At 39.9% G+C, this 27,047-nt stretch overlaps 1 protein-coding gene and 2 long non-coding RNA genes across 8 annotated transcripts in view; 1 reads left to right on the top strand and 2 right to left on the bottom strand.

Annotated features, from left to right (window-relative positions):
- Positions 1 to 1,197: 1,197 nt before the first annotated feature.
- On the bottom strand, positions 1,198 to 3,699 carry LOC121111425. Its single transcript, XR_005862014.1, has 2 exons — positions 2,738 to 3,699; positions 1,198 to 1,676 (listed from the first exon to the last, which is right to left on the bottom strand). It is a non-coding gene; the product is annotated as an uncharacterized LOC121111425 (long non-coding RNA).
- Positions 1,515 to 26,360, top strand: LOC124418132. The gene is made up of 2 exons (XR_006940006.1): positions 1,515 to 2,990; positions 14,211 to 26,360. It is a non-coding gene; the product is annotated as an uncharacterized LOC124418132 (long non-coding RNA).
- The window catches only part of GLIS1 (GLIS family zinc finger 1), a 172,612-nt gene continuing 151,500 nt past the window's right edge, over positions 5,936 to 27,047 (bottom strand). For 4 of the 6 annotated variants that reach the window (XM_046944908.1, XM_046944909.1, XM_015291201.4 and 1 more), the window contains exons 8-10: positions 15,500 to 15,684; positions 9,982 to 10,149; positions 5,936 to 6,645 (exon numbers count right to left, since the gene is read on the bottom strand). In XM_046944908.1, coding sequence (XP_046800864.1) covers positions 6,509 to 6,645; positions 9,982 to 10,149; positions 15,500 to 15,684 — 490 coding nt within the window. In that variant the 3' untranslated portion in view covers positions 5,936 to 6,508. The remainder of the gene's footprint in view (positions 6,646 to 9,981; positions 10,150 to 15,499; positions 15,685 to 27,047) is intronic. The other 2 variants (XM_046944912.1, XM_046944910.1) reach the window with 1 other exon arrangement.

The following is a 27,047-nucleotide window of genomic DNA, read 5'->3' on the forward strand; positions in this document are numbered from 1 at the left end:
TTTCCTTCTGACATGTCCCCACTAGGACTTATCACCTCTGGCACACCTTTAGCAGGGGAGGAGTACTGGACTCCCCAAAACCATGGTTTGCCCAGGTTGCATCACGTCCAGGAACTGACGAACTGCTTGTCTGGGATGTAGCTTATTAAATCAACCCCTTTTCTTTCTGCATGGCAAGAGTTAATTGTATTAGTGTAAGAATTTTATTTCAAGGGATTATTTTAAAAAATTACCATTTTTCTTACAGCGAGGAACATGTCCAGTAATTGATGTGGGAATATTAATGCAATATGTGTGTGTTATCAATTTAGAAAAGCAGAAGACATATTTCCTTAAGCTTCCAATCATTTGTACATATGACCTTCATTTATACAGCAGAAGGGCTCTTCCAGAGAGCTACAATTTGCTTCAGATGTTTAGCATGGGTATTTTATTTTACCTTCCAACTGCCAAGTTTGGGATTATTTAGCAATAAAATTAGAAATGTGGATTTGAGTATGTACCAAAATCCTGACAGGTGTTAATGGAACTCAAGTTGAATATTTTATTCTTTAAATAGTAAAATGTAAACCTGCATTTGTTTAGCTTTGCCTTTCTGCCAACTATATCAGGTATCTTGTGTGACTAGAATCACTGTTTTCTGTACATGGTTTTCATGGCAGTTTCCAGTGCCTGTTTCCAAATCAGGCTGTATTTATAGTCTAGAAAATTTCAGTGCCACAGATAATTCCTTAGGCAAATGTGTGGTTCTTGACCCAAAGAGATAGGAAATAAAACTCATTATGCAGCGTAGCCTCAATTTGCAGAATGTGCCTAAAGATGCAAATGGGCACTTCAGAGCATTTTTAGAAGGAAACAAAGTCCTAGCGATGAAATTAAAGCAATTAAGGCAGTACTGAAAAATCCCACTTAATGCCCGTTCTTCATTTTTAAGTGTTCAGACCTCTTTAAAAAACCTATCCCTCTGCCTAACACAATTCAGTCATGTGGCTTTGGGTTATACTCAGTGCAAATTTGTGTTCAGAGGGGTTTCTCTTGGCACCACAGTTATGCAGTTTTGCTCAGAGAAGTGATGTAGATCACTGTTTGGGACTATGGAGTGTTTGGAGTGGAGTGCTCCGTGCATGAGAAAGGATGGAGGACACTGGCAGACCACAGTCTCAGCTTTCTTTGTTATAGAAGATACAGTGCAAAGGGTTTATGTTGTCTGGATTTTAATGTCCATCATTGGCTCCTTGGCACCTTCCTGGGATGGACTGACTCCCACTTTGGAGGCACATTTCCCTTCCCTGGTGCCTGAGAGGAAACCGAAGTGCAACTTCTGGATGTCTGGAACAGGGTAAAGTAAAGCCATCCCTTATATAAGAGGAAAATCCTGGATCCTGTGTCTGGACCACATACTGAGATCAGGTGCTGGGAGGAGAAGAGCTGTTTTGGGGCTCCTCTGGCTGCTGATGCTGCTGGGAGACGGGTGTTACAGTGCCCTTCTGAACTGAGGAAAGGCTGAAAGGTGGTGTTGATCCTCCAGTAAAGCAGCGTAATCCACTCCTTTCCTAGCCTTGTCCCTGTCCAGGGTCTCCTCATGTCCTCCCTTGTCTCTGGATCATCTCTGTGCCCAGTGGCAAGTCCTGGTCCACTGCTCTCCACCACAGTTTGATGGGACAGAGATACAGCCTCTCCCAGGGGGAAGGGAAAAACACTTTGAAATCAAGCAGGCCAATAGTAGTAAAAGTTTAAAAATTAACATCATGCTTTTATTGGTGCCCTTGATTAATTGAAGGGAACTGCTATATAACTCAGAGCCAGAAATACATTTTTAAAGTTGACTCATTTGAGTTTGAGTGAAAGGTACTGGCTCCAGCCAGAAAATCTGTGTTAGTGCAGAAGAGTTATTTGACTTTTTTCTGGCTTTAACACCACTACAAAAATCTTTTTGCCAAAGGAATGGACAAACTTCTTTTCATCTGAGTGGAAATCAGCTAGAAAGCTCAGTTTCATCAGAGCTTTAGCTAGACTGGGGATTCCTATGGTTTAGACACTTTAAAGCAAACTGCCTGCTATGGTTTGACCTGTTTTGCAGCTGTACGCAGCTGACAGCCCACCAAGCCAATATATGCAAACTATTTGCGAGGCTTTGACAATGTAGCGGTCGGCAGCTCTTATTCTGCTGACTTCCAAATGACTTAAGAGTGTTTGCAGTTTGCTTTGAAATTTAAGCAGAGAGGAGCTCTTAGTGACACTGCCGATCGAAGGGCTTTTCTCAGGAGGGAATACTCCGTACTCCAGTGGCTTTTAACTGTCAGTGAATCAAATGATACAGACTGGCTATTTTTCACGTCTTGTGTTGTGCTGATCTTCTAATTTAATGTAAATGCATTATTGGAGGACTGAATTGCACTTGCATAGGTTTTAATAAGATCGGAACAAAAAACACTGAAATATTTTACTCTTAAGCAATTTAAATTCAATTTACAGTTGCTGTTTATTTTCACATACTTGGTTGTTGCTTTAAGAACTTTTTTTTTTTTTTCCCCCGCACTGCTTGCATAACTGACATCTATTGCAGTATTAAATTGACGCTCTTACTGTGCTCTGGAATTTGTTTTGTTGGATCTCTACCAGTTAGAAAATGTACCCAATTGAAAGGACAGTCTAGGAAGCAAGAAAGCCTTTCCGCAAGCAGCAGCTGTCCCTGCTGTTGATGTAACTAGAAAATATGATTTGAAAGGGTACTCACTTTCCTTTCCACGGGAGCATTGTTGATACCTGCCACAGGCTCCGGCTTTCATACTGCAGACCTGAGGTTTTGGTCTCACAAATTCCTGTGTTGTGTTGCCACATCACAATTCCAGTGTAAATAGTGTTACTTTGTTGTGATACACCCACATCTGTGCATCTCATACACTCACTTGCAAAGGCACCTCTGCAGCACCGAAAGGAAGATTACTTCTGTAGCTTCTGAAGTACTGCGTCTAGTAAAAGGGAGAAGAGTAAGTACTTTGGTTTTCTATACAATGAAAAGCTTGAGCTTGATTATATTAAAAAAATAGAGGTCCTGCAGAACAGTTGGCTTGCTTCCTAGCTGGTGGAAAGTGTAAGAAAGGGCTTTAGCTGCTTCAGTATCAACTTGAAGTTCATTTTCTTTCTCCCTGCTTGATTGGCCACTGCAGGTCATCTTAATTCAGTCATTCCTAAAGCATACTGTGCACACGCAGAGAGAATGCACAGGGTAAATGGGCTTTTCGTTCACTGGGGAAATGATTTGTGGCTATTTATAAATTAGTGCAGTAATCTGTTATTTGAATTCTGTTGCCTAGATTGAAAAAGTATCTGACAGTCAACTGGAACCCGCAGTTCCATTTTAATTCCGCAGAGTAATATTTTTCTACTATTATGAAGCCTAACTCCAGTTATTATATGTATTAGTTGGTGAGGCTTTTACAGCACCACAACCAGGAACTTGCCAAGCAATAAATTCAATTGAAAGGTCTCTTTATGTCTTTAGGAAAAGCTTACACAAGATGCTTCCCTACTTAATGTAATAAAAGAAAATAATGAAGTACACAAGCTCACAAGTAACCATTAACTTGTGTTGCTCTGTATTTTAATGGTTTTATTATGGATAACTTTCCAAACCAGACTCAGATGAGTGCCTTTGCATTTCTGTGAATGTACCTTTTAATTTACAAAAAACCCGATTCACACAGATTCTGCAATTAAATCATCACTACAGCTGCTATGCTTTAAGTTTCCCAAACCTTTGTGAATCATTGTGTGGTTTTGAACAGCCTGGTTGTTGGGACATAAATATTTTTGTAATTGATCAAATATGTTTAGATTTGTTTGGTTTGTATTTTTAACTTTAAAATGTCATTTTTAGAAGTATATATTTTTTAGGAAATAAGATTAATCATGTTTTTAAGGCCCTATTTCCTTTAAAGTCTCCAATTAATTGGAAAACAGGGATTATTTTGATTTTTTGTCTCAGCCAATACAGCTTTCCTGGGCTCTGGATATGATTTTTTTAAGTTCTCCTTCAGAAGCTCCTGAGTTTTTACTGGTGGGCAGTTAATAAGCTACCTGCCTCCTTGCTTAATGTTTTTGGAAAAAGTTTGGGCTACTTACATCTGAGACAAAAGAATCTGATACATCTGAGTAGATAAGGAAAAAGACAGAAAACCAAATGTGGCCATGATCAAAAGCTTAAAGTGTAATTTGGAGCCTTTTAAAATGTAATTCTAGGAGAGGAATGGTGACTCAGTGCTGCCAGGGACTGCTTGAGGCGGGCAGGCAGCCACAATTAATGGGTTTCTAGCTGGGACTGGAGTCCTGCAGAGCTAGAGATCTTGAGGAACTGTTTATAAAAGGTTCCCCTATGCACCTCCAGTAACTAAAACTTCCTGAATGTCTGAGTTGCACTCAAATTTCACTCAAATTTCTTGAAGACAGAAAGCTAAATTGGGTACAGAGGCATACTCATGTACAGCGAAAGGGTGCAACCTGTACAACCTGTACAATAACAGGTGCTAAGGAAACAAGTGAAATGCATCCATGTAGGCTTGGTGGTTAGCCCAAATTGGCCTTGGTGCTGAACACGCTGTTGTAAAATGCCATCCAGGGTTGCAGAGGCTCTTGTGACAGAGGAGAAGCACAGTAACACCAGGGTGCTTGATACACATGTGGAAGCAGACCCCCAGGCTGCTAGCTCATGCTGAGTTTCTCATCAACCAACATAAACACGTGGACCATTGGAGACCTCTGGGTTTATTCAGCTACTGTGTTTTCCCCAATACCTTGGCTGCCAGGTTCACACCTTACCATCAAATTGTGCTTTAAAAATACATATATCTGTTGTGGTTGTATAACTTTGTGACTGTAAGGAGAAGCATGGCCCCGTGGACCCAGTAATGCCACTTCATTCACCTTGGTGTCTGCTCAATGGATTCTGGTTATGCAAAATGCAGTATTTTCCTGACGTGCCACTGAATTTAGGATTTTTTTCCTTTGGAATCTGCTATTTTGCTGAAGCCAGGTGCCTGATATTTCTTCTGACAGTCCTTTGTGGAGACAAGAAATCTCCTAGCAGCTGCTTCTAATTTTAGGCTGTTCCTCTGGGGAGCAGCTAATTGGCTTACAAGGCTGAAAACGAAGAGTTGGGTTTTGGCACTAGCATGTCTGGCACAAGATAAGCATTGAAAACATTGTATGAGCATGAGGCTGCCAAGCAGATCCTGGTAATAGAGAGGAGAGGAAAAGAGGAAAGCAATGTCTTCAGTCACTGGGCAGTTTTGACCCAGTGTGAGCTTTCCAAAGGTGCCCATGATAGCTCAGGTAAGTGTGAGCTGTAAATGAAGGTTTTGTTTTGTTTTGTTTTGTTTTGTTTTTTGCCAGAAATTGAGTGATGCTCCATCTAGGTGCCCTTAGTGGTGATGCTTGTGAAGATTTGTGTGGTGGTGAGGAATATCTTGGGCATCAGGAACCTTTCAGGTAGCCTAAGTGGGCACAGGACAGCCACCGCAGGCTGCCATGCTCCTCACAGGACACCTCTGGTGCTGCTGAAGGCATAGTAGTGTGGGAAGTACTTGTTGGTGTGAGTATGCTGTCCTTTTCACAGACTTCTATCAGGGACCAGCTGAAAAATAAATAAAATTCTTTTCACAAGAGCTCTGCCCTGTGGTCAAGGCCAAGTCCTATGGCACAGGGGGCAGGAGACACAATCAGTTACAGGTGGACACTGCCAAGGCCAGTTAGGGCATTTATTTGTCACTTGTTTGTAGTACAAGCAGAAAGGTGATGCTAACTTGTAATAGTTTCCCAGGGACGACACATCTTCATTTAGCCCAAACTGCTTGCCTCTCTTGTGGTTCTCCCAAACAACCCAGGGACATTTCCAGGAGCTCGCTTTAAACACACCCGTGCTGGCACAAGTTGGGAGTGAATACAGTGTAGTTGTATTTAGTTCATCAGGCAAACCAATGATTTTAAGAAATGACAGTACACTTGTTTCCAGTTTTTAATGCTTTCTTGTAAAATTGAAAATATAAAACAAGCTGAGCAAATGAAGATTTTATATACATGAGGTCTGGGATTAAAAAAAAAATCCTTTTAGTTACTAAAAAAAAAAAAAAGAGTTGACCAGTGATTTAAGTAACAGCTGATTAAAGGGACTGACATTCTCAATTGAAACATACTTTTCAGGAAAAAAAAAACCCTCTTTACAAGTTTTTTATATAACTTACATTTACACTTTATCAAGAGAACTTACAAAACAAGCGGCTTGAAATGCTCCTCATTCCCTTAAAGCAAGAATTTCAAAGTGCCACAGCCAAGGAACAGGTTCCAATATTATCTTACACAGACTATTCATGTATAAAATGGTTTGGTAAATGTGAGGTGTTTATTTAAATGAGCACATATAGGGATACAGACTAAATAAAAGTACTTGAACACCTTTGTTATTACATACACAGTTATAGGTATAATAAAGGAAGTAAGGTCAACACTGCTCTTAGGTATCTGTATAGATGGGAGGAATGTGATTCAAGCAGTGATCAAAGGCGCCATTTTGGAAAAATCCATTCTCATCGGTTCCATTGGAGACCATGTCTTCAGATACACACTGTGCTTCAGAGATTGCATCATAGCCTGAAAGCGTGACAAGTTGTATGGACATGATTTAGGACCAGTACATATAAGGAAGGAAGCAAAGTCTGAATGCAGTACAGCGTTAATGAAAAGACAATAGGATTTACCATCAAAGCCTTACCCAGGAGATACACAAACTAATCTCCATGGGCACTTGTGTCATAGTGTATGAGGCTCCCATTCATTTCTGTGGAAAGCTACCCACGTTCAAGGGCAGCACAAGTATCAATATGACTCTCTTGAGACTTTACAGTTATTATCAGAATAGGATGGCAAAACAATGAACGGGCAAAGATCCTACTAAGTGTGTACTAAAAGTGATGTTGTCCTCTTGTTTTGTGTGTTTTTCCTTTTAATGGCGGTTTGGAAAATATTCCATCTGTCTCCCAGCTGCTCTTTAGATCTTAGAGAAATTTGAATCCTACATTTGTTGGATCCCCACATACTGCAGAGGTGAGGTCTGTGTAGACAAGTGTCTGGGGCGAGTCAGGCTCACAGGATGTGCAAAGGGGGCTGTGCACCACGTCATTCTTAGCCCACCCAGGCTCACCATGTTGCTGGTTGCTCACCTGTCTGAGTTGAACTTTCAGCTTTCCTTGCTTTACATCAACTGTGTTCACCTCTCGCCCTGTCCTTCTCCCTTCAGCATCTCTCCCTCTACCCACACTTCTTGCATCAGTTTGCAGTTCCTCCTACATACCCTATGGCACTGTCTGCCGAGGGCCTTGACAACCTCCTAACCCGCCTTCTTCAATCATTTTCTAATCATCAAGCCTCACCTGCCCCCAACCATTGCATGAAACACTGACTCCTTTATGTTAGTCCCTTAATCTACATATTGTGTTTTACCCTGTCATCTGCTTTGGTTTGAGGCTTGAAGAAAGTGTCTGGATGACCTTCAACAGAGGGGTCTGACCCTCTGCATCAAGAGCCCACCTATCACAATTTAAATAATCACTATCAGCATTAAGTCAGCTGAGGTAACATATGGAGCAAGATCCTTCTTCCTGCTTAGAACATGCCTGTGAACTAACTGCCTGATGCAGAAAATCTCTTACTAGTCTCATTCATGTGAATTACAAGTCAATGTGTGGATGGCTGACCCTCATGGTTAAGGCACTGGGGCCTGGCTCCACTCTCTGCTTGATAGAGGAGCTCTGTGGAGACATTAAGAAACAACTTTGGTTTTCTGTGCCCCAGTTTCCCTTCTATAAAATAAGGATGTTTCTTCTGTTTTGTGTTTCTCATCTTTTCAGGCTGCTTAACACTGCAAGTACATGTATCTAGATGTGGGTGAATCTAACTGCACCAGGCTTTAAGTGAGGCCTTCAGGCTGTGTGGCACCTGGTAATGACAGATCCTGGAGTCCTGAACAGCCAATCCTCATTTCAGAAAGAAATGTCAGCTCTGTCTTTAGAATCTAAGGCATTTTACTATCTTATACTGTTTTTATTTTTATTTTACATTTATGCATTTTCCTACAACACATTAATTTAGTGGTAGCTCGTGGGTCAAATTCTGATGTCTGTAGAATTCTGGCCTGCAGCATACTAAGTCCCTGAAAAATGAATCTGGCCTACTTATCTGTGTTGTGCTGTGGATCATTCCAAGCGAAGTGATCAGTATTTTGATAAGATTTGTGAGTGTTTATGATATGCTAATTTATATTTGATGAGTCTGTATACAGGGTGGACACACAACCACAGATGGACAAAACCCAAGACAAGCATACACCTGAGAGATCGTTATTAGATTCCAGATAGAGTAAGCTATCCAAAGTCCTGAGCAGAAAATAAAAATTTATTGACTGTTAATGTAATTCATGGAACAGCTGTTTGCCAGTCACATGTGGCATTCCTGTGAGATGAGAATTCATTTAATATTAATGGTGCTATAAAAGCCTGAAAAAAATTAATAGCTAGCCTTGATGAATCTTGCAAACCTGAATGGTTCTATTTTATACACAAAAAGATGGGCTAAGATTTTTATATGTTTGTATTATATATATATATATATAAATATAATTTCATCCACATCTATGTTTCAGTCTCTAAGTATTTGCATACCTCAGTAAGCATTATAGAAACAAAAATATTACAGAGAAATGTTTCATAATAGTTTAGCCCCAGACATAAAAATCAACTGTTGTTGAAGTTGGTGTCCTGCCATAGTATTATTCTTTGCTCCTACAATTTCTTTTGGAAAGTTTATTTAGTCTGTTCTTTAAATATTGCAGTCTGTCAATATGAACTTGAAATTTGATGTTAATATGAAGAAACTATGTTTTAGTAACATCAAACTTATGAATAACACAAAAGAATTCAAAGTTGAAGTTGAAACTTCATCTTAAACTTTTCCCTTGTGTTAATCACTGATGCATACACTTTCTAGTACGGAACACGAGACAAATGCATGCATTCTCTGAACAGAGACTCCTTTAATACAAAACAAACAGGAAAGTCAGCTCTAATTTTGTGGTCTGACTCAGGCCCCATTTCAAAGAGCATTTAAACATATGTTTTCAGTATTGTCCCTAGCTGAGATGCTCTCCTGAATGCAGACATGAAGAAAAATTTGTTGGGTGATATGTAAGTAAAGAATGGAGTATATGATGGTATTTCATAGCTCTGACAATACTCATAATCTGTTTGATTTCAGTAATTCTATTAATTCTTAATTATAGTTTTAAAAGAGAAAAATGCTTTATAAAACTAAGTACTGACTGAAATATCATAGTCTTCTAAATATTGTAACTCACAGAAAATGTTACTCTATGTGAATCTGTAGTTGAACAAGGAAATACAGCTGCAATGAACGTGCAATACACAAATGAAAAGGAACTTCCAAACAAAAAGAATCTACCAAACACTTTTAGTGGAATTTCTCAAAGCAGTGTCATTCAATTTTGTAAATATCAGTGCCGTAAAGCAAAGCCATCCACTTATTCTTAGACAGACAGGAAGTTCCTGCTGCTGCTATTTTCTCCTGAATCTTGCTAACTATGTTCTCAACTACAATCTGATCAGAAAAACCTGCCTGAGCACGTGTGAAGACATGTACAATGAATAGCCCACACAATAAATGTGTCAGGTCTCCTGAAGGTTTGTGTTCTCTCTGACATCCAGCATAATGAAAGGAAAACCTGTCTGTTAGACCAATATAGAACTAAAGAAAAAAACTGCTTTCCTTGTGGGATTTTTATACATCCAGATGAATTTCAGTGACTGAGTTTCAAGTACAAACATATTTTTGTAATAATACTGACCTCAAAATATGTTATTTTCCCATCCTGCTACAAATATCATATAGATAATTTTTATAGGCAGAATAAATTACCTGTTGAAGCTAAAGGTGCACTGAGTATGTGATAGCCATTATGTCTCAGAGGATTAAAGCAATGGGATTCCCCTGTTAGCACATCACTGGTGACAGACTGGTCCATTGTTCTGTAGCAGTCTCCATAGTGGAAACAGTTTTGTATTGAGTGAAAGCTGCCTTGGTAACCTGAAAACAGATATTGCATACACATTTTAACACTACTGCAACGGTTTTTGCTCCATTTCTGTCACAGTATTTCATTACTATTGTGGTTTTTTTCAGTCCCTCAGTTTTAACTATGGAAAAATGATCACACTATTCTAGAAGGCGTAATAATATAAAAGCTATGTCAGACTTGGTCCCTCAAGCTGCTGTGGACTGTGATCCCAATCTGGCAAAAATGTCAAGGATGTGCTTCCTTTCAGGCAATAGAAGAGACTGGATGAATGAAGTCCACAGCCCACTTGCGTTCAAAGCTAAGTAGTGAGTACTTCACTGGATCAGGTCCAGGATACTCACTCCTAAGGGAAAAACTTTATAATGAATTACTTTTAGTACAACAATGTAATATTTAAATGTTCTGTTTTACATTTCCTGAAGAAAATCAGGGTGGGATTTGTCCCTTACACATCATGCAGTGTACAAGCTTTTTCCAGTTAAGAAAGATCTCCTGTCTTTTCCATTTGCTACCAAAATTCGATTGAGGGGATAACATCAGGCAGAAGCCAAGGCCTGTCCATTCTGGAAATGTTTTTCTACGACGGTAATAAATAAGGCTAAGTGAGGCAATTCTGTGGTAGAAAAGCAAGGAATTCACCCAGTGATGAAAGCTTTGCTCTGAAGTTTCACAGTTTAATATGTGTTTTGGCAGAATGGGCAAGGATTAGGTGATTCATCTCTTGAAAATCTGTGATCCTCCACCACAAAAAAGAAAAGTTGATATCCTGATTGGTGAAGTACTAATGCATGACTACATTAGATAAAGACTCTATACACACTGTACCAAACAGTCCATATTTGACGCTGTGTAGAGGGTGGCACAGAAATTTGGAAAGCTGAGTATTAAATGATACATGACTTTCCTTGGAATAAATAGACAGCCACTTCTATTTACTGAGCAGAGAGTCTGGCCCAAAAACCCAAGGAGCCCTTAGAAGAGGTAGCAAAGCCATTCTTTGATGTGGTTTTAGGTACAGAGCGTTACTGATCAGCTTTTGATAATTAAGCTGACTTTTCTGTTTACAAAACATAAACTCCTTGCTGTCAGCCTTCTAAAAACATCTCCTTTTGAGATGAGCAGTGAAAAAAAAAGAAAAGAAAAAGAGACACTTGGCTTCAGATGAGGTATAACTGGTTGCAGAGAGCACTTACATGCACTGCAAGAGAGAAAACTGAACGTTTTCCAGAATGTCTGCTATACGCATCACTTCTAGGGAAGGCATCATGTATTTTCTCTGTCTCTGTAATTGCTGCCCTTTCGTCATGCTCCCAAGCTTGCCTTTGTTAAATCAATTAAAATCTTTATGATCTACACGGCTGGTGCAGTGGCTTATAAAATCCAAGACCAGCCAAGCATGACAGAACTGATAGAAACTAGTTGGATTCAGGATTGGCTCATGGCTTATGGATAAAGGCTTCTTTTGTGGTGTTTTAAGTTACCCTCTATCTGCTCAGGAAAAAATGTCTGAGGCAGACAACTGCCCCAGAATCAGAAGTCTGGAAAAGAGCTGCCGAAGCTGCAGTTGAAAATGTAAGTAGTTGGATATCTGTCCTAGAAGGTGGAAATCAGTCTTGGAGTGACCGAACCTATGCATACCTCCAGGTTGCGGTACTGCAGGATCAGGGAGTTGCTACGTCACTAAGACTTTCTTCATGAGTTTTACTACTCTTTCCATTCTCCCACCTACTGCTTCAGCAGAACAGTCAGAGTTTCTTTTGGTAGGAGGATGCTGATGGCCTTCAGTAGCCTGGTATCATTCAAGAGGTCAGTCAGTCTGCTCCAGAGGATTTGAGCCTCATGTAGCTCTTACACAAACAAAAAGGAAAATTCCCAGCTTGTTTGAATGCCGTATTCCCAAACACCAAACTAATTAGATGGGATCAAAAGGCCATGTGAGCTAAAGCAACCACAAGGGCTTTTGTAACAACTGGCGCTCTTGCCAGATAAGGTTTCATGAATTTTGCACAACCACAGGAAATGAAATTGAGCTTGCAGACAATGCAATGTTTACTTTGGATATGCAGTACAAGGCAGAACTTTACTGCATTTATATATTTTTTAACATTCAGCATTAAAGAAAGATGCTTTTGTTTCACTCCATTTCACTGTACAATCATAGAATCTTTGGGTTGGAAAGGACCTTTAATGGCACCAAGTCCAACCATCAACTTGACCTACTGAGTCCCATCACTAAACCATGTCCCTTAGTGCCACGTTCACGTGTCTCTTAAATACTGCAAGTGATGGTGACTTTACTACCTCCCTGTCGGCCCTTTCCAGTACTTACCCACCTGCCTTGTCGCCTGAGAAAAGAGACTGACATCTCTCTTGATACAAACCATTCTCTGATTCTCTGGCTCTCCCTACAACCACCTTTCAGATGCTTGCTGAGAGGGATGAGGTCACCCTTCAACCTCTCTTTCTCCAGACCAAACAGCCCCAGTTCCCTCAGTCACTTCTTGTAAGCCTTGCTTTCCAAACCCCATTTTTTATGGTTCCTTTAGGTTTTCTGAAACGCTTTACTTCTACCTAGCTTACCTCCCATGCACCTATCACAGAAAGTATGAAGAGCTGAGATACAATTAAAATCCCCTAACTAATGGTTCAGTTAGCAACCACAAATAGGTGGCTGGTGAAAATGAAGCACAGAACATTTTTTACAAGTTCTTACAAATCCTCTCCAGTGGTTAAAATATGAAGTAAGCAAGAAGGCTTGTCTGGTGTAAACAGCACTGCTCCTGCTAGGAGAGCAGAAGCGGAGCACCAGTTTGGCAGGTGCTTCACTGATATTTTTTTTCCACATGGATTTCAGGTTTCCCTTCACTTTGTTTGAGTGAAATCACATTTTCTGAGGTTCAAGTGAAGAATTTACTCAATGTCCTAGCAGTTTAAATGAACGCTATTACATGTTTTAGGTACAGTGCAGGTAGCACTGTAACAGTTAACACAGGAATAAAGTGAATTCCACGCATAGCATCCAGCTAAAATTCTGCTTTGAAATAACTTGTGACAGAAAAGCTGCACTTTGCCACTTCACACAGCGCAGCAGCTGCTTCTGTAAGGCACAACCTGGAAAACTTTAAGCAGCTTTACAATGAATGATGTAATGAACAGATGATTGGAATATGTCTATTACATGCCATCTTATGTCATTCACATGGATGTACAGATAAATTAAGTCCTTCAGATTGCATAAAATTCCGGAGAAAAAAGCCTATCAGGTATAACCAACTAGAGGATTCTACAGCCTGCCAAATTCTTTCAGCATATACTGATTTCCGTGTGATCTTAACACAACCAGGCTTAAACACAGAAATATTGCAGCTTATTATCCTTCTGTTATCAGTATTTCTGCTACCAGCTTGATGCGGCTTGCTGTCTTGTGAAAACTGCAGATCCCCAGGATTTATATGCTTCTATACAGGCGCCTACTTCTACAGCTAAACTTACACAGCATTCCTGTTTCAGCAGAAATTCAAAGCTCACAAATCTCTAGAGATTCCATTAGAAAAATGTGTTATTAATGAACTCAGATGCAAAAAAGACTTAGAGCAAGCAGAGCTAAATACAGGTTACAGATCAATTGATTTCAAAGGCTGCTAATCAAAATTGATTTTTGAATGACCAATTCCATAATGAATTTATAGTAATACTTCAACATATGGCCAAAGTGGAAAATTATTACTTTTTCAAAACCTACAGCATAATGCTTAGAAAGCAACAATTCATTCTAAAGGAAATGTGGTTCTCTTAAGGAATAAAGTCAATTTATTTAAGTGGTTCAAAACTTGTTCTGTCTATGCATTTGTTTCTGCCACAGTAATGAGCTGCTAAACTTTCCTCTTGTGGTTTGTAGTTATTTAGCTCATTATAGTAACATAATCATATATCATTATATGCTATCATAAATCTGCCACTTTTCCCTCACAGAGTTAATCTTTTAAATTGAGTAATCTGTTGAGCATCAGGTTGAGTTAGTTTTTCCTTTGGCACAAATCATTTAATATAATCTGCTTTAACTTTTCAGGCTAAGGCCTTCCAACCGAAGAGCAAAAATGGTCCTCAGGGACTGGAGGGCAGAGGGAAGTGTTGGGATACGAAACCTCATTACAGCTGTGAATTGTTTATTGGGTTTGTGTTAAAATCCTGCACTGCCTTAGAATTCATTCAGAGAAAGCAAAGCTCCTATATTACCCACAGGTAAATTAATCGTGTGTAATACTCCACCAGCACAGAATGACCTTATGCAAATGACAGTACAGCAATGAAGAGAGTTTCAAAAGCTGGTTACCTGCCTGTACAAACTCGCATGCCTGGTTATACTTTCAACCAGACAGATGTCCTACACACTTCTTTATTGTGAATATTTACTACACATAAGCAGCATACCATCTGGATTACATAACATATTTCTTAAGTATGGAAGCTTCTGCTACTGGAAGAATCTGTGATAATCACATCATTTGCTAATTTATACCTCAAAAATTGTAGAAACATTATTTAGGTCCCACGGCAGAACTTGGGAATAGGAAAACAAGCTCCCCATTAAAAAGGCTGGGTAATTCAGAACAAAAAAATGTTTTAAATTAAGCAGTGGGATAGCTGCTTAGCTGCTGCAATTCCTACCCTCAAATTACATTGACACTCTATAGCTCTCTACAGAGTGTCTTAGCAGATTACTACATATAACAATATATAAACAAAACTGCCAAATATAAAATAGGAGAATAATCTTTCTTCATCTGAGATCACAACTAGAACAGCATCATTAGTGGAGAGAACAGAACATTGCCAAAGCGTGCATCTCTTCATTTATTTTAGCAAGCAAGCTAAAAACGACTTTTGGTGTGGCAGACTCACTCTCTCTAAACCGGACGAAGGCTGGATATTCAGTCAGGCAAGGTGCATAGCTGGTAGGCATCTACTGCCTTGTGACAGCAACCTTTCCCTGACAATCAAGGAATGAGTCAGGGCTATTTCACTTATCTTCAAATCAGAGTTATCTGTGGGCATAATTCATTCTTGCAAACACCTTTTTGAAATCATGTCCTAAAAAGAAGCTGAATAAATGCAATAGATGTGTTGTTGAGATAGCTTCCCCTATTATAATATGATATTACAGATAAAAATGGTCTGAAATTTTGAATCTGCCTCAATAAAACCATGTTAAAAGTAGGAGTTCCCACTAAAATGCTGTCAGACCCTTAATACAACAACATTGGCAGAAAATGCAAAAACTGAAGTAAATTATTTTTTCCCAACTAGAAATCAGGAAAGTTGAAAGAGAAGAAAGGACAAAAAAAAAAAGGAAGTTACCTTGAGATCCCTGCTGTACAGACTGGTTTTGAAATTGAGCATATGGTTTATTTGGTATTCCAGGAAACTGCTGCCCATTTGGTGATTGGCTGTGCGATGATGGAGAGCTGTGTTTCTGCAGGAGGGAAGGTGGAACTAATGCTTTCAGGGGGCTGACAAGTGGAGAGATTATGTTGGGAGCCAGCCTAGAAAAAGAAAATTCAGAAAAATTTCACCTATCAAATAAGGGAAAATGAAATACTTGAAAGGTCCTACATACATGACGGCAAGACTACAAAAACATTTATTTTGCAGCTATAAATTATGCTGTAAAAGAAAGATAACAATGCATTGCTGCTTTCAAGTCTTCATTAGCATGGAAGGCAGTTAGAAAACGATTTATGTTTCTTTACACTGACCTCCTGTACTAATCCTAATGACGGAATCAAAATGACATCACTCCTCAGAAAGCAACTCAGACACGGGTCAGTTTTAATTGAAAATTTTGTAAGCTGAGAAACATGTCCAGAAACAGAAGTGGAGAATAAGTCAGAATAAGTAAAAGCGTGTAAATTGTTCAAGTGCCTCAGTAGTTGTAGTGGGTAAAACTTTCTACCCGGGTTTCAGCCAAGACAAAGAAAAGCATTAGTTTTCAATTATTCCTCATACAGTATTTTTTAGGCTTCACTGCAAGAAATACAGAATTCACTGCAAAAGCTGGCACTGTCCTTTCAAAGAAAAGGCCTGAATAAGGGTTTGCTTGTGGCAACACCTCTCCAACCCTGGAAAATTGGGCAGGGTGGAGCCTAAGAGATGGAAAATTCCCCACGGACAGCTGGGAGTCAGGCCAGCCCAGAAGCACTGGGACAGCGCCACTCGGGGGACAGACCCTGACCCTGCATCCCCAAAGCACGCTGGAGCAGCTGAAGAAGAGCCTCACTGGCCCGCTGCCGTGAAACCCCTGGGCACTCCTCCACCACTGGTAGAAAAGTGTTAATGCTTCCCCTGGCCGTGGAGTGCCCCCAGCCCACCAAGGCAGGTACAGCAGCTGGCCCACATGGCATGAACCATTTCCCAGAGAACTCTTCTGGCCGTTCACAGACAGGAAGATGATGTGGTGCAGAAGATGTGACCAAAAACCTGGTCACTCAGCCTCTTTTATAGCTGCATTAAATTAACACTGTAAATGAGTAACTTGTTTTAAACTGGACCTTTTCGCCTCCTACTACAGCTGTGACAAATAGCTTTCTGCTAAATAGCCCAAGGTTACACTTTCAAATGTGAGGTCTGCTTGGAGCAAGCTTTCAGCATATTCAAATTTAACGTGTAGGCAGAGGAACACTGCCAAAAGCTGTCACAGTGGCATAGTGTCACAGTGACGCTTATTAACAGGGGTTTTAATAAATCAACTGGTCAAAGACAATCCTATGATGAAATAAGTCCACCACCCCAATACACAAAAATAAGGCACGTGATACAGACTGCAGAGAGTTCAAATTTCCCCAAACTAAACTGAAGAAATAAGCAAGTATTGTTAAATAGATGAAGACAAGGACATTTTCAAGCCAAATATCTAAGAACTGGATAACAAACCTTCTGTGAGAAACATAACTCCTCATAAGCACAGGCCTGCAACATGTATAGATAACTGAAGCAGAATTATAAAGCCAATATGCAAATAAAAAAAACTTATTAGTCTGTGGGCTTTTTTTGTTCACTCGTTTTTGTTTCAGGTACATATTAAAAAGAGCTCTGCAACAAAAACTAAGAAGAGCTGGGGCTGCAGACACAGCAGGAACGGGGAGTGGGGCTGCAGCAGGGTGGGCAGTGCAGGGCCAGCAGTGCCCTCATTGGGTCCCAGGCTGAAAGCGCTCTCTAGAGACAGCTCTGCTGAGGACCAGATGCCCTGGGGTAAACACCAAGTTTGTCTGCAGCTGAACGCAAAGGTCAGCTCCCATGTGGCCATTGTTTTTCCCCAAATGTCGCAGTGGAGAAACAGTTAAACGAAACTATCTGTTGTGCTGCCCAGCTACATGCTGGATCTTCCACTAATTCTCTCAAACATGTGTCAATGGTGAGGACTGCATGCAGATGGGGCTGCCTTTATCTGCTGGAACCTGCAGAAAAGCTTTGCTACAGTCTCATCCGATGCTGCCAGGGAGTGCTGGCAAAGCATGACCACAAGTGACAGAACGGTCACCAGCCCATTCAAATGGCACATGGAGACATCGCACTCGACATGCCAGAAATGCTAGCAGAAGCCAGGAAATACTTCTATCTGAAAGGAGATTAAAAAGATTGCAGTTGTTTTCTTTGGAAGGATAACAGCTAAAAGAGATCACGATAGTGACATTTATATGGATAATGACCACACACACATTGTAAAGAGAAACAAAAGATGTACTGAAGACTCCACGGCTGGATGAGCCAGAAACCGCTCTGAATGAGGGAGGAAAATACTTTTGGTGAGCAAGCACTCCGTGACTGCCTGCGTTGGGTTTCCTGCGCCTGCTCTGGGAATGCCTTTTGCTGGCCACTGCTGGAGATGCAGCCCCATGCGGGCCTGCCCAGCTGCTCTGTGTTGAAGGCTCTGTTCACACTATGGGGAAATTGCATTTTTAAATTCTGTGCAAATGTTGCACAGCAAAAATGGTACATTTAAGTCGTCTGGCTGTGGGAAGTCTGAAATCCCCAGCTTCCCTGTTTCATTCTTCCTAAAGGTTATTTAAATCTTAACCTGCGAGATGAATTCAATGGCTATTGTGATTATGTTTTAAAGCAGTGCTTGTCCCCTCTCATTCTTTCGCATTCTTGTTTTTCCTGTGTGTGAGCTCAATGCTTTGCCAGGATTTGTGCCTCAAAGCCTTTGCAATGGCTTGCTGGGAGCAGGAGGGAGGCAGCAGGGTGAGGAGGTGTGGGGCTCCGCTCCAGCCAGGCGAACCGGGCTGCCAGCTCCCTGCTTCCACTTGCTTTGCCGGCACGGTGCTAGGGCTCAGCAAACATTGCTGCCTGCAGGCAGCCAGTATCCTAGTAACATGTAGTGCAGCAACTTGGGCTGAAACCCTGAGAGCTCTGCGTAATGCTCAGCTCTCTGCCTTCTCTGTGTGAAGAGTTTCATGCGGTTTGAGCAGGTAACCATGAAATCTACAGCTTTCTCTTCAATATCTCCCAAGTAGGGAATTTCATGTTTTCCATAAGTTAGGGCTCAGTTTTTAGCTAGGAAAGAGCATTGCTCAGCAGAAAAATCAGTCTGTATTAGCGTAAGTGGCCAATATGGGAATTGGCTTTCTTAAAATAGCCATCATAATGCCAACAGCTCAAGCTGGCCCCTAAAATATTGTTCTCTGTGTGCACATGTACTCTGGCAGACTCAAGGAGAGTTTTTCATCAACTAACTGTCCAGCCACCAGTGCCCTGTCTTTAATTCTGTCCCAAACGTTTGTATACTAATCATGTTGCTGTGATACTCAGGTTGTTAAAGGATAGGCAAAATCATTCCTGATACAAATTAAATAGCTTAAAAGGAGATGTCTTTTGTATGGAAGGGGAAACACTGAACTATTTAAGCCAGAAGCTCAGCTGGATACATTAAAAATTCCAAGGCAGTAGCTCAGGCATATGTTTCAGTAACTAACAGCCTGTACATTTCCTGTTAATGCTGTACTACAACCACAGTTTGCTTTGGTTTGTATATTAATAACAAATATATGCCATATATTTTATTTTAATTGTAACTTGCATAACTCAATAAATCTGCAGGTACTTTTGGGGCCTTTTAATATATATCTGTGCCTATATATAGTTATATTGGCAGGTTATAGATAAATACTCACACATACATGAAAAAAAATCCTTCCTTAATTCATTAAATTTAAGGGCTCCTAACTATCCTGAATCCTTCTGTCTGATAAGGTACATCTTTTCCCTATCTTGCTAACACTACTGACAAAGCTAAGAAAGAAGAACAGTTCTTACAGCTTGCTTACACTGCTGATCTAGTTGGACCGTCAATACATTCCACCTTTTTATACGGATACTTGACGATAAAATACTTTCATTATCTGACGTACAAATCAAAATACTGCAAGACTTTTATTATTCCACTATGACCTTTATGAGAAAGGTAACAACTTAATCATGCTCTTACCTTATTCATATCCATTTCCCAGTATAGACACTAATGAAGTTCCTAGCTGGATTTCCTCTCTGAATCCAGCAGATTTTCAGTTGCCTACTGATTGAATTGCCTTTGCTAAAAAACGTTCCCGGATGTGATACATGGTACAAATAGGAAAGTCTTTTCATCTCAAGACTTCTGGTGACTTTGGACCTAATGATAGTAGGTGCTACTATCTGTGTGTCTCTTACGAACAGCTTGTGAATTCACAGGAATCTGTAGGCTGGAAATCTCTGCTGTATTTGTGGTGCTCTCTGGGTGTATTTCTGTATGGCAGTCAGCACTGTGATGCAGCGCCCAGAAATCTTCCTAGCCTGGAAGTAGCACTTGTGATGAATACATGTCTCAAGCCTTGTTTTGTATGTCAAATACCCTAACTGGAGGATACACTGTCCAAACCCTGGAAGCATTTGCCTCCTTACCTCCCATTCTCCTGTAACTTCTCTGGGTCCCCATGGTAACAAAACTGCATCTTCAGTACTTCATGCATCACAAACATGCTGCTTAACAATTACAAATGACTGGTAACAGCACGGCCCAAGTGGCTCATGTTGCATGCTGCTGGGATTGGTCTGAAGGGAGGTGCTAAGGAGAATGTTTACTCATGATCTGGATAAAGCAAGGGAGAACTGGTGACTGTTCACTGAAAATACTTCAGTTTCCTGACAAGCTACTCAGGTGCTTGCAGTAAACTTAAAACAGATCTGAATATACTCAGAATGTGGACAGCAGGATGCAAAATGAAACCAAATTTGGAGAAATTAGAGGTATTATGTATCAACACTGAATACAGAGCTACTTTCAGTTCTGATGCATTTAATCACTGTAAGAGTTAAAAGCAGCTGAAGATATACTAGAATAGTAAGAGAGAGGTTTCACCAAGTAAAATTGGCCAAACTATAATTGTGGCACTGAAAGAAGAGAACCTGAAACACAGTTTTTCAGAATGCAGTGGCACAGCAGAGGAGCCAGCCTCCTCTCCAGCCTGCTGAAGACACAGGAGCGACAGAGCATTCACCACTGGGAGAGGCAGGTCAGTTTCAAACAAAAGGAACATTTTGCTCACGCAGCACGCTCTGGCCTGTGGCACTCATAGCCACAGGAAGTCACAGAATCAAACAGTCGAGATAAGTTTTTTAAAAACAGGGTGAATAATTTGATGGCCAAAACCAACATTTCCATGCTAAGCAAGGGGTAATCAAATTGCGTGCTTCAGGATGTAAACTGATCGCCCAAGAAATCAGAGAGGAATCCTCACTCTTCACTCATCATACAACTTCACATGATTGACCAGGTATTGTGGGTTTTTTCAGATTCCCTTTGAAGCACCACGTGTAGGATGGCGCTGAAGACATAATACTAGTCTTGAGGGACCTATGATTTCAGATGGAATTGCAAGTCTAGTGCATTCCTCTCCTGAGGATGCATCAGTAGACAATTAAGTAAAAGGACTAGTCAGAACAATCTTGTTTTTTTAATACCATCATCCACAGAACTGACAGAATAGTACTGGAAGAACTGATCCTAAGTTGATAACATACCTTGTCTGTGATGCCACAAACACTTCTGTAGTGTGTTACACATTATCTTAAATTACTCGGTTTCATAGCCCTTCAGATAAGCTCTTGAAGTCTGATGAGATACTATCCATGAGGAGTCACTAACACAAATGGTAGACACAGACCACGAGCCACTTCCTCACCTCTACTGCAAAGTATTTGCCACTCACAGCAGTGGAAACACAGAAATCTGAATCTTAACAGACGGATTTTGTTAAATTAAAAGCCAAAACATACAAGATATTAATCTGAGTCCGCTCATTTTAAAAAGCGCAGATCTTTAAGAATCTCAAACAGAAGTCTCAGTAAGACTTAAATTTTCTTTTGATTGTTTTAACGTTACCTATTTTTATTATAAATGTTAAGATTAAATTATACCAAAGACGTATGTGAAGGAACTATGTAGGTGCTGCGAGTTAGCAGCAATCTATACCAAAGACACTTCCTAGGCTACAACTACTGTTAACTTGCTTTAGGTTCACTTATCCTGCCTCCAGTTTTAGTTTCTCCTAGTAGACCGTGGTGCATAAAAAATCGTGCATTTTCACAATGCATACAAAATGCCATGTTCCGATAATCTTGAAAAATAAGGAACCCACAATAAATGCATATGGACATTGATTTTTCTGACCTTTCTGTCAAGATGGTAATGTATGTTTTCTATATTCATCCACAGTACTTAGTCTGAGTAAGAAACAGTTTTATATTTCACTTTTCCCAGTCTGTTCAGTAACTGTTCCTGAACAAATGAACAGAGTAAGAAATTGTAAAGCCAGATTGAGAGCTGTTTAAAGAGTTCTTTCATCATCTGGTTCATCGTGTCTTAACTGCCAAAACCCACACACAGTATGTTTAAGCAGAAAATGCTTGAATTGAAAATTGAAAAATAATGAAAATAATTCAAACTAAGATTCTTGAATAAAAACTGAGAAAGAAGTGTAGCCACAAAATGGAAATATCTGAGATCAGGATGTTACCAATATGAAAACTGTCTGTTTTTTGTTTTTTTTTTTATGATGTGATGGCTTGATTGGCAGATTCCTAAGCAAGACAAAGAACTTCAACCCATATCCCATTGACTTCAGCGAAAGGACCAAATCCAGTCTGAAAAACATCTGTCCTTTATCTCAAATAACTTTTAATATATTCTGGGGTTTAAGACCATACTGTAACACAGCTCTCATGTATACCATATTGACACATCCCACTATCTAGAATTTTAGACTTTTTAAAAACTCGTATTAGTAGGAAGAAAAATATATAATAAAGCAACAACATGAAAAGCACTAAGCAAAGAAGCTCTATGTTTTGGCATAAGTTACCTACAGAGTACTGCAGCTAATTACAAAATCTGAGATGTTTCCATGGAACCAGGTTCTGCCATAAAATCCAGCATGCTAACCATTTCATTCATAATTCTCTCCCCAAGCATTACAGTCACTTATATTGTGAGAAAGTCCAATTGAGTTCCAGGACCAGGAAATTATTTTTTCAAATGGAAGAAAAAAAAAAAAAGTTAACACTGATTTTCATCTCTTCCCATAATATTAAAAATGATGTGTAAAGCTCTGCTAATCTGGTCTCTGGATAGCGCCCAATCTCTTGCCACGTGTTTCTGTTCTGGGTCTTGCCCTACGGGAATTTCTGTCAGCACATGCTCAGGAAACAGTTACACCGTTCACTTGTTTTTTTCTTTTTCCCTTTTTTTTTTTTTTTTTTTTTTTAAGACGGACTCTATCTGAAGTTTGGTGAACCTTTGCACTAATCACTGCCAGGTGCCTCTGGCTACGTTTCTGGAATGCAAGGAATCTTTTCTTTCTCTTTCTTTCTTCCTTTCTCCTCTTCCCCTCTCTCCCTGATATATAATAAATCCTTCATTGAAAAGCACCTTGCTGGGCATCACTGCATTTTATTACCCTCTTCTATAAACAGTGCGCAAACAAGTTGTTAGCCTGTATGATACTCAGTCTCTGCTCTATGACTGCAAGATAGGACACCGTGATCCTGTTTTCTGTTTTCTTGCTGTAGCCAGCTTGACCCAATGCCTGCTGTTGGGAGGCTTGGCTCTGCTGCTAACATGGCATGTGTACCTCCAGGTACAACATCTTAAAGTAGGACTAAGGAAATGTCAGCCCTTTCCTAGCTTCTACATAAGTATGAACTGCCACGAATGCTGCTCCAAAAGTTATGCCTCCTGTTTTATTATAGGATCATAGAATCAATGGATTACTTTAATCCAGTTCTGCATCTTCACTCATCACTCTCCCTAGGCAGTGTCAACAAGTGAGTATGTGAGCGCACTCAGAGTAAGAGGGGTTTCACAAACATTATGGGGAACACTATCCAAAGGCGCTTTTAACATGATTTAAGATTCTTAAGTCATTTAGTTGCTTTAAAATAATAATACCAGTCAACAGTGATATGAAAACAGCTTCAGGATGAAAATTATAGAGAACCCAAAGGTTCTCTTTGGGTACCTTTCCTGGTACTCTCAAAGGCCTTCTCTTTGGGTCCAGAGTGGCTTACTAAAACACTTGCAATCTTTCTAACAAATATGTGCACAAGTCTCACAGTTGGGGGTACAACATAACTCAGTATTTTGTAACCCACTTCACTATCTACACAAAGAGACACACATCTACGCAGACAAGGACTTTTCTATGTTAAATTAATATCTCTACAATTGCTCTCACCTGATATGCAAGTTCTGCAGAGCAGTTAAGCCTTGGTGATTTCTACTGGAACTATGCCAATCTAAAAGACGTTTTTATTTATAAGCATTCATTTGGTCATTTTCCTTGAAAGAAAATTGACAAATCAATTCAGTGGAAGCCACTACACCTAATGGAAATTTGAAATCTTATTCTAACAATCTAGCAGGAAAATATATTACTGAAGTAATGCAAATTAGCATGCTTTAAGTAATATCACAACATATTTAGATTAAAAGCACAGCCTTAGGTTCAAATGATTGCCAGGAAGTAAATTAGAAAGACATGCAATCAAACACAGATATCAACATGTACTGCATGCTTGACTTCTCTGTCTTATTTTAGTCATTTAAAGTCATTATTCTTTGGCAAGTATGCAGCAAGACGCTTCCAGGTGTACACAGATTCTTTACAGGTTGCTGATGCTGCTTTCTTCAAGTTTACAGTGTAAAAGGCACTATACTGAACAGTGGGAGATGTTAAGATAATGACTTGTTACACCATGACAAATTGTTGTGTTTGGTGTATGTAACTTACACCTAACTGGAGAAGTTTTGCTTAAAAAACCAAAAGGAAAAAGAAAAAATCAGCTTTACAGGTGTTAGGCATATGATTTACCTACAGATAAAAAAACAGTAATAGCTAGAATCATTAATACAGATGAGCTGGGTTAAATCAATTCTAGATGATTTACTCTGACAAATTCATTTAAACTCCCTCCTACTCTAGTGGCTGTCTCTAATCTTACATTAAGATAGTTCTGCTCAGAGGGTCTCTTCTGGGCAGTCATCAAGGGGGAGATCTTATCAACATTCATACATATGTGAAGGGAGAGGGCAAAGAGAACAGAGCCAGGCTCCTGTCAGTGGTGCCCAGTGCCAGGCAAGAGGCATTGGGCTCAAAGTGGGACACAGGAGGTTCCACCTGAACACCAGGAAGCATGTCAGTGCTCTGCAGGTATGGAGCTCTGGCACAGACTGCCCAGAGATGTTGTGGGGCCTTGCAAAGCTGCCTGGGTGGGGCCTGGGCATCCTGCTCTGGGTGTCCTGCTCAAGCAGGGGTTGGACCAGATAGACTGAGAGGTCTCTGTCAGCCTCAGCCATTCTGTGACTCTGTGATCATAGTTAGCGCTCACTTTTGGGGTAAGGCTCTCTAATGTATGTCACTCCAGCCCCATTAGAAACAAAAATGAAATACATGTCATCAATTTCTGTGGATGGCCAAATGATATTTTACCCCATGATCAAGCCCTAAGTTATTGTTGTACTGCTGAAGTCAGTCTATTCTAATGCTAATTTTGCTTTAAGGGGGAAAAAACTATACAAGTCTATCTGGACATGATTATAAATGAATTCTGATCACATTTTCTACAATGAGATAAATGACTTGGGATTTGAAACCAGATGCTTTTAATTACTGATTTTCTTTGTTACATGAACCTCAGCTCCGCACCTGTACATTGTTCTTTCTTCGGACAGATGTACTGATGCCCCTTTTGCGTGCTCAGGTCCATAACACTGAGATAAATTATGATGGGTTCTTGGCTTCCTCCATTGAAAATGTTTTCAGCTGTCAGAGATATCTGTTTCTTGTTATTGGTTTTAGTGCTTTTGAAAGAAAGTCTGAAACACTGACTTGTGTATTCTATTATAAGTGAAGAATATTCTCCAGAGGAATCCACAATGAATGAATGATGCATCTCATTGGTACTAGGAACTGTTATAAAAACTGTGTAGGTATTCAGTTCTCCTGAGTACTTCTAGAGTAAGAGTTTGTTTCACACAAAGATTCAAGCAATACACCAAATCCTCCTCACTTTAAGTATATGAGCTCACAAACTTGAAATTCAGCCATAAGTAGTGAAGACATGCAATCACCACTGAAGGTAATGAGAATTAGGTACACGTGTATTTTCAGGTCTGGCCATGAATTCTGGCAGATCAAGGAACTTACGTAGCCTATTGAAAGGAGCCTTTTACTGGTTTGGAGCAATTCCTTAAATCTCATATCAGATACAGTCATCGGCAGAAGATGAGCTGCTTGCAGACAACAGTGAAACTCATAGCCACAATTTGAGTCCCATCTCTTCTAACGAGAAATCACTCACAAGACCCCTTGTATGCCTGCCAGCAAAGCTGGAGCTGAACACAGGGCCAAAGAGCAGAGGTTGGGGTGGCTGGAGGAGATTTTGTCTTGCATACTTTTTTCAACCTTGAAAATATGAGGAATTCTGAATCTGGTGTTCCCTTGTTGAGCAAAAAGGGAGGCTCTGTGTACCTTGTTTTACTTTAAGTAAAGGGAAATTAAGGGCTAAACCTTTAACAGAGATCTCTTTACAGTGAAGTATTTCTGTGGTATTTGAATTAACAGGTGCTAACAAGCAAGCAAACAAAAATTCTGATGTTTAAGTAGCCTGATTAAAACGTGTCTTTTCATTTGATTGGTCTTAAGTCCTGTTTCTTGTGATTTTGTATGGCTAAGTGGCTCTTCAGGGGAGTCTGGAGCATGGTTTGAACTGGTTGCAGTTAGCTGGTGAGAAGCCTGGGTAAAAGAGAGTTGTGTCTTTCATCTAACTTTGGTTACTTAACCCTTGATATTAAACTCACAATAATTATAAGACCGGATTCAAAGTTCTCATTAATCATCACCAATGGTCACATCACAGATGCCTTAATCTCACTGGTTCTTCATTTACTGTTGTGTTTACAGAGAAGAAATGACCTAACTTACCACAGCAGTATATATAAAAGAAAATTTCACTTTCCTTTTCCTTGGACACACATCACCTTCTTGGTAAAGTTATTATTTGTCAGTATCCCCAGCTTCTTTGGAGAACATAAGCGCTGTTATAAGCAACATAAGCAACTGAGGGCCCCACGGACACATATAGAGAGACCGTGTTCAGATCCTACAAAGTGACCTTGTTAGGCCATTAAGCTAAATGGGCGCAAATCCTTAACCTTGTGCCACCGCTTAAACTCATTTAACTTTAGTCAGATCGGTTTCATTTAAACTGATCATTTATCACAGTAAATATTTTAAACTCGAATTTACAAATGCAACTAAGTATATTTTTTAGATGACTTGGATAATACTGGCAAAAAAAAACAGCAGAGAGAAAG

The sequence above is a fragment of the Gallus gallus genome, chromosome 8 (assembly GCF_016699485.2).
Source record: "Gallus gallus isolate bGalGal1 chromosome 8, bGalGal1.mat.broiler.GRCg7b, whole genome shotgun sequence".
Lineage (NCBI taxonomy): Eukaryota > Metazoa > Chordata > Aves > Galliformes > Phasianidae > Gallus > Gallus gallus.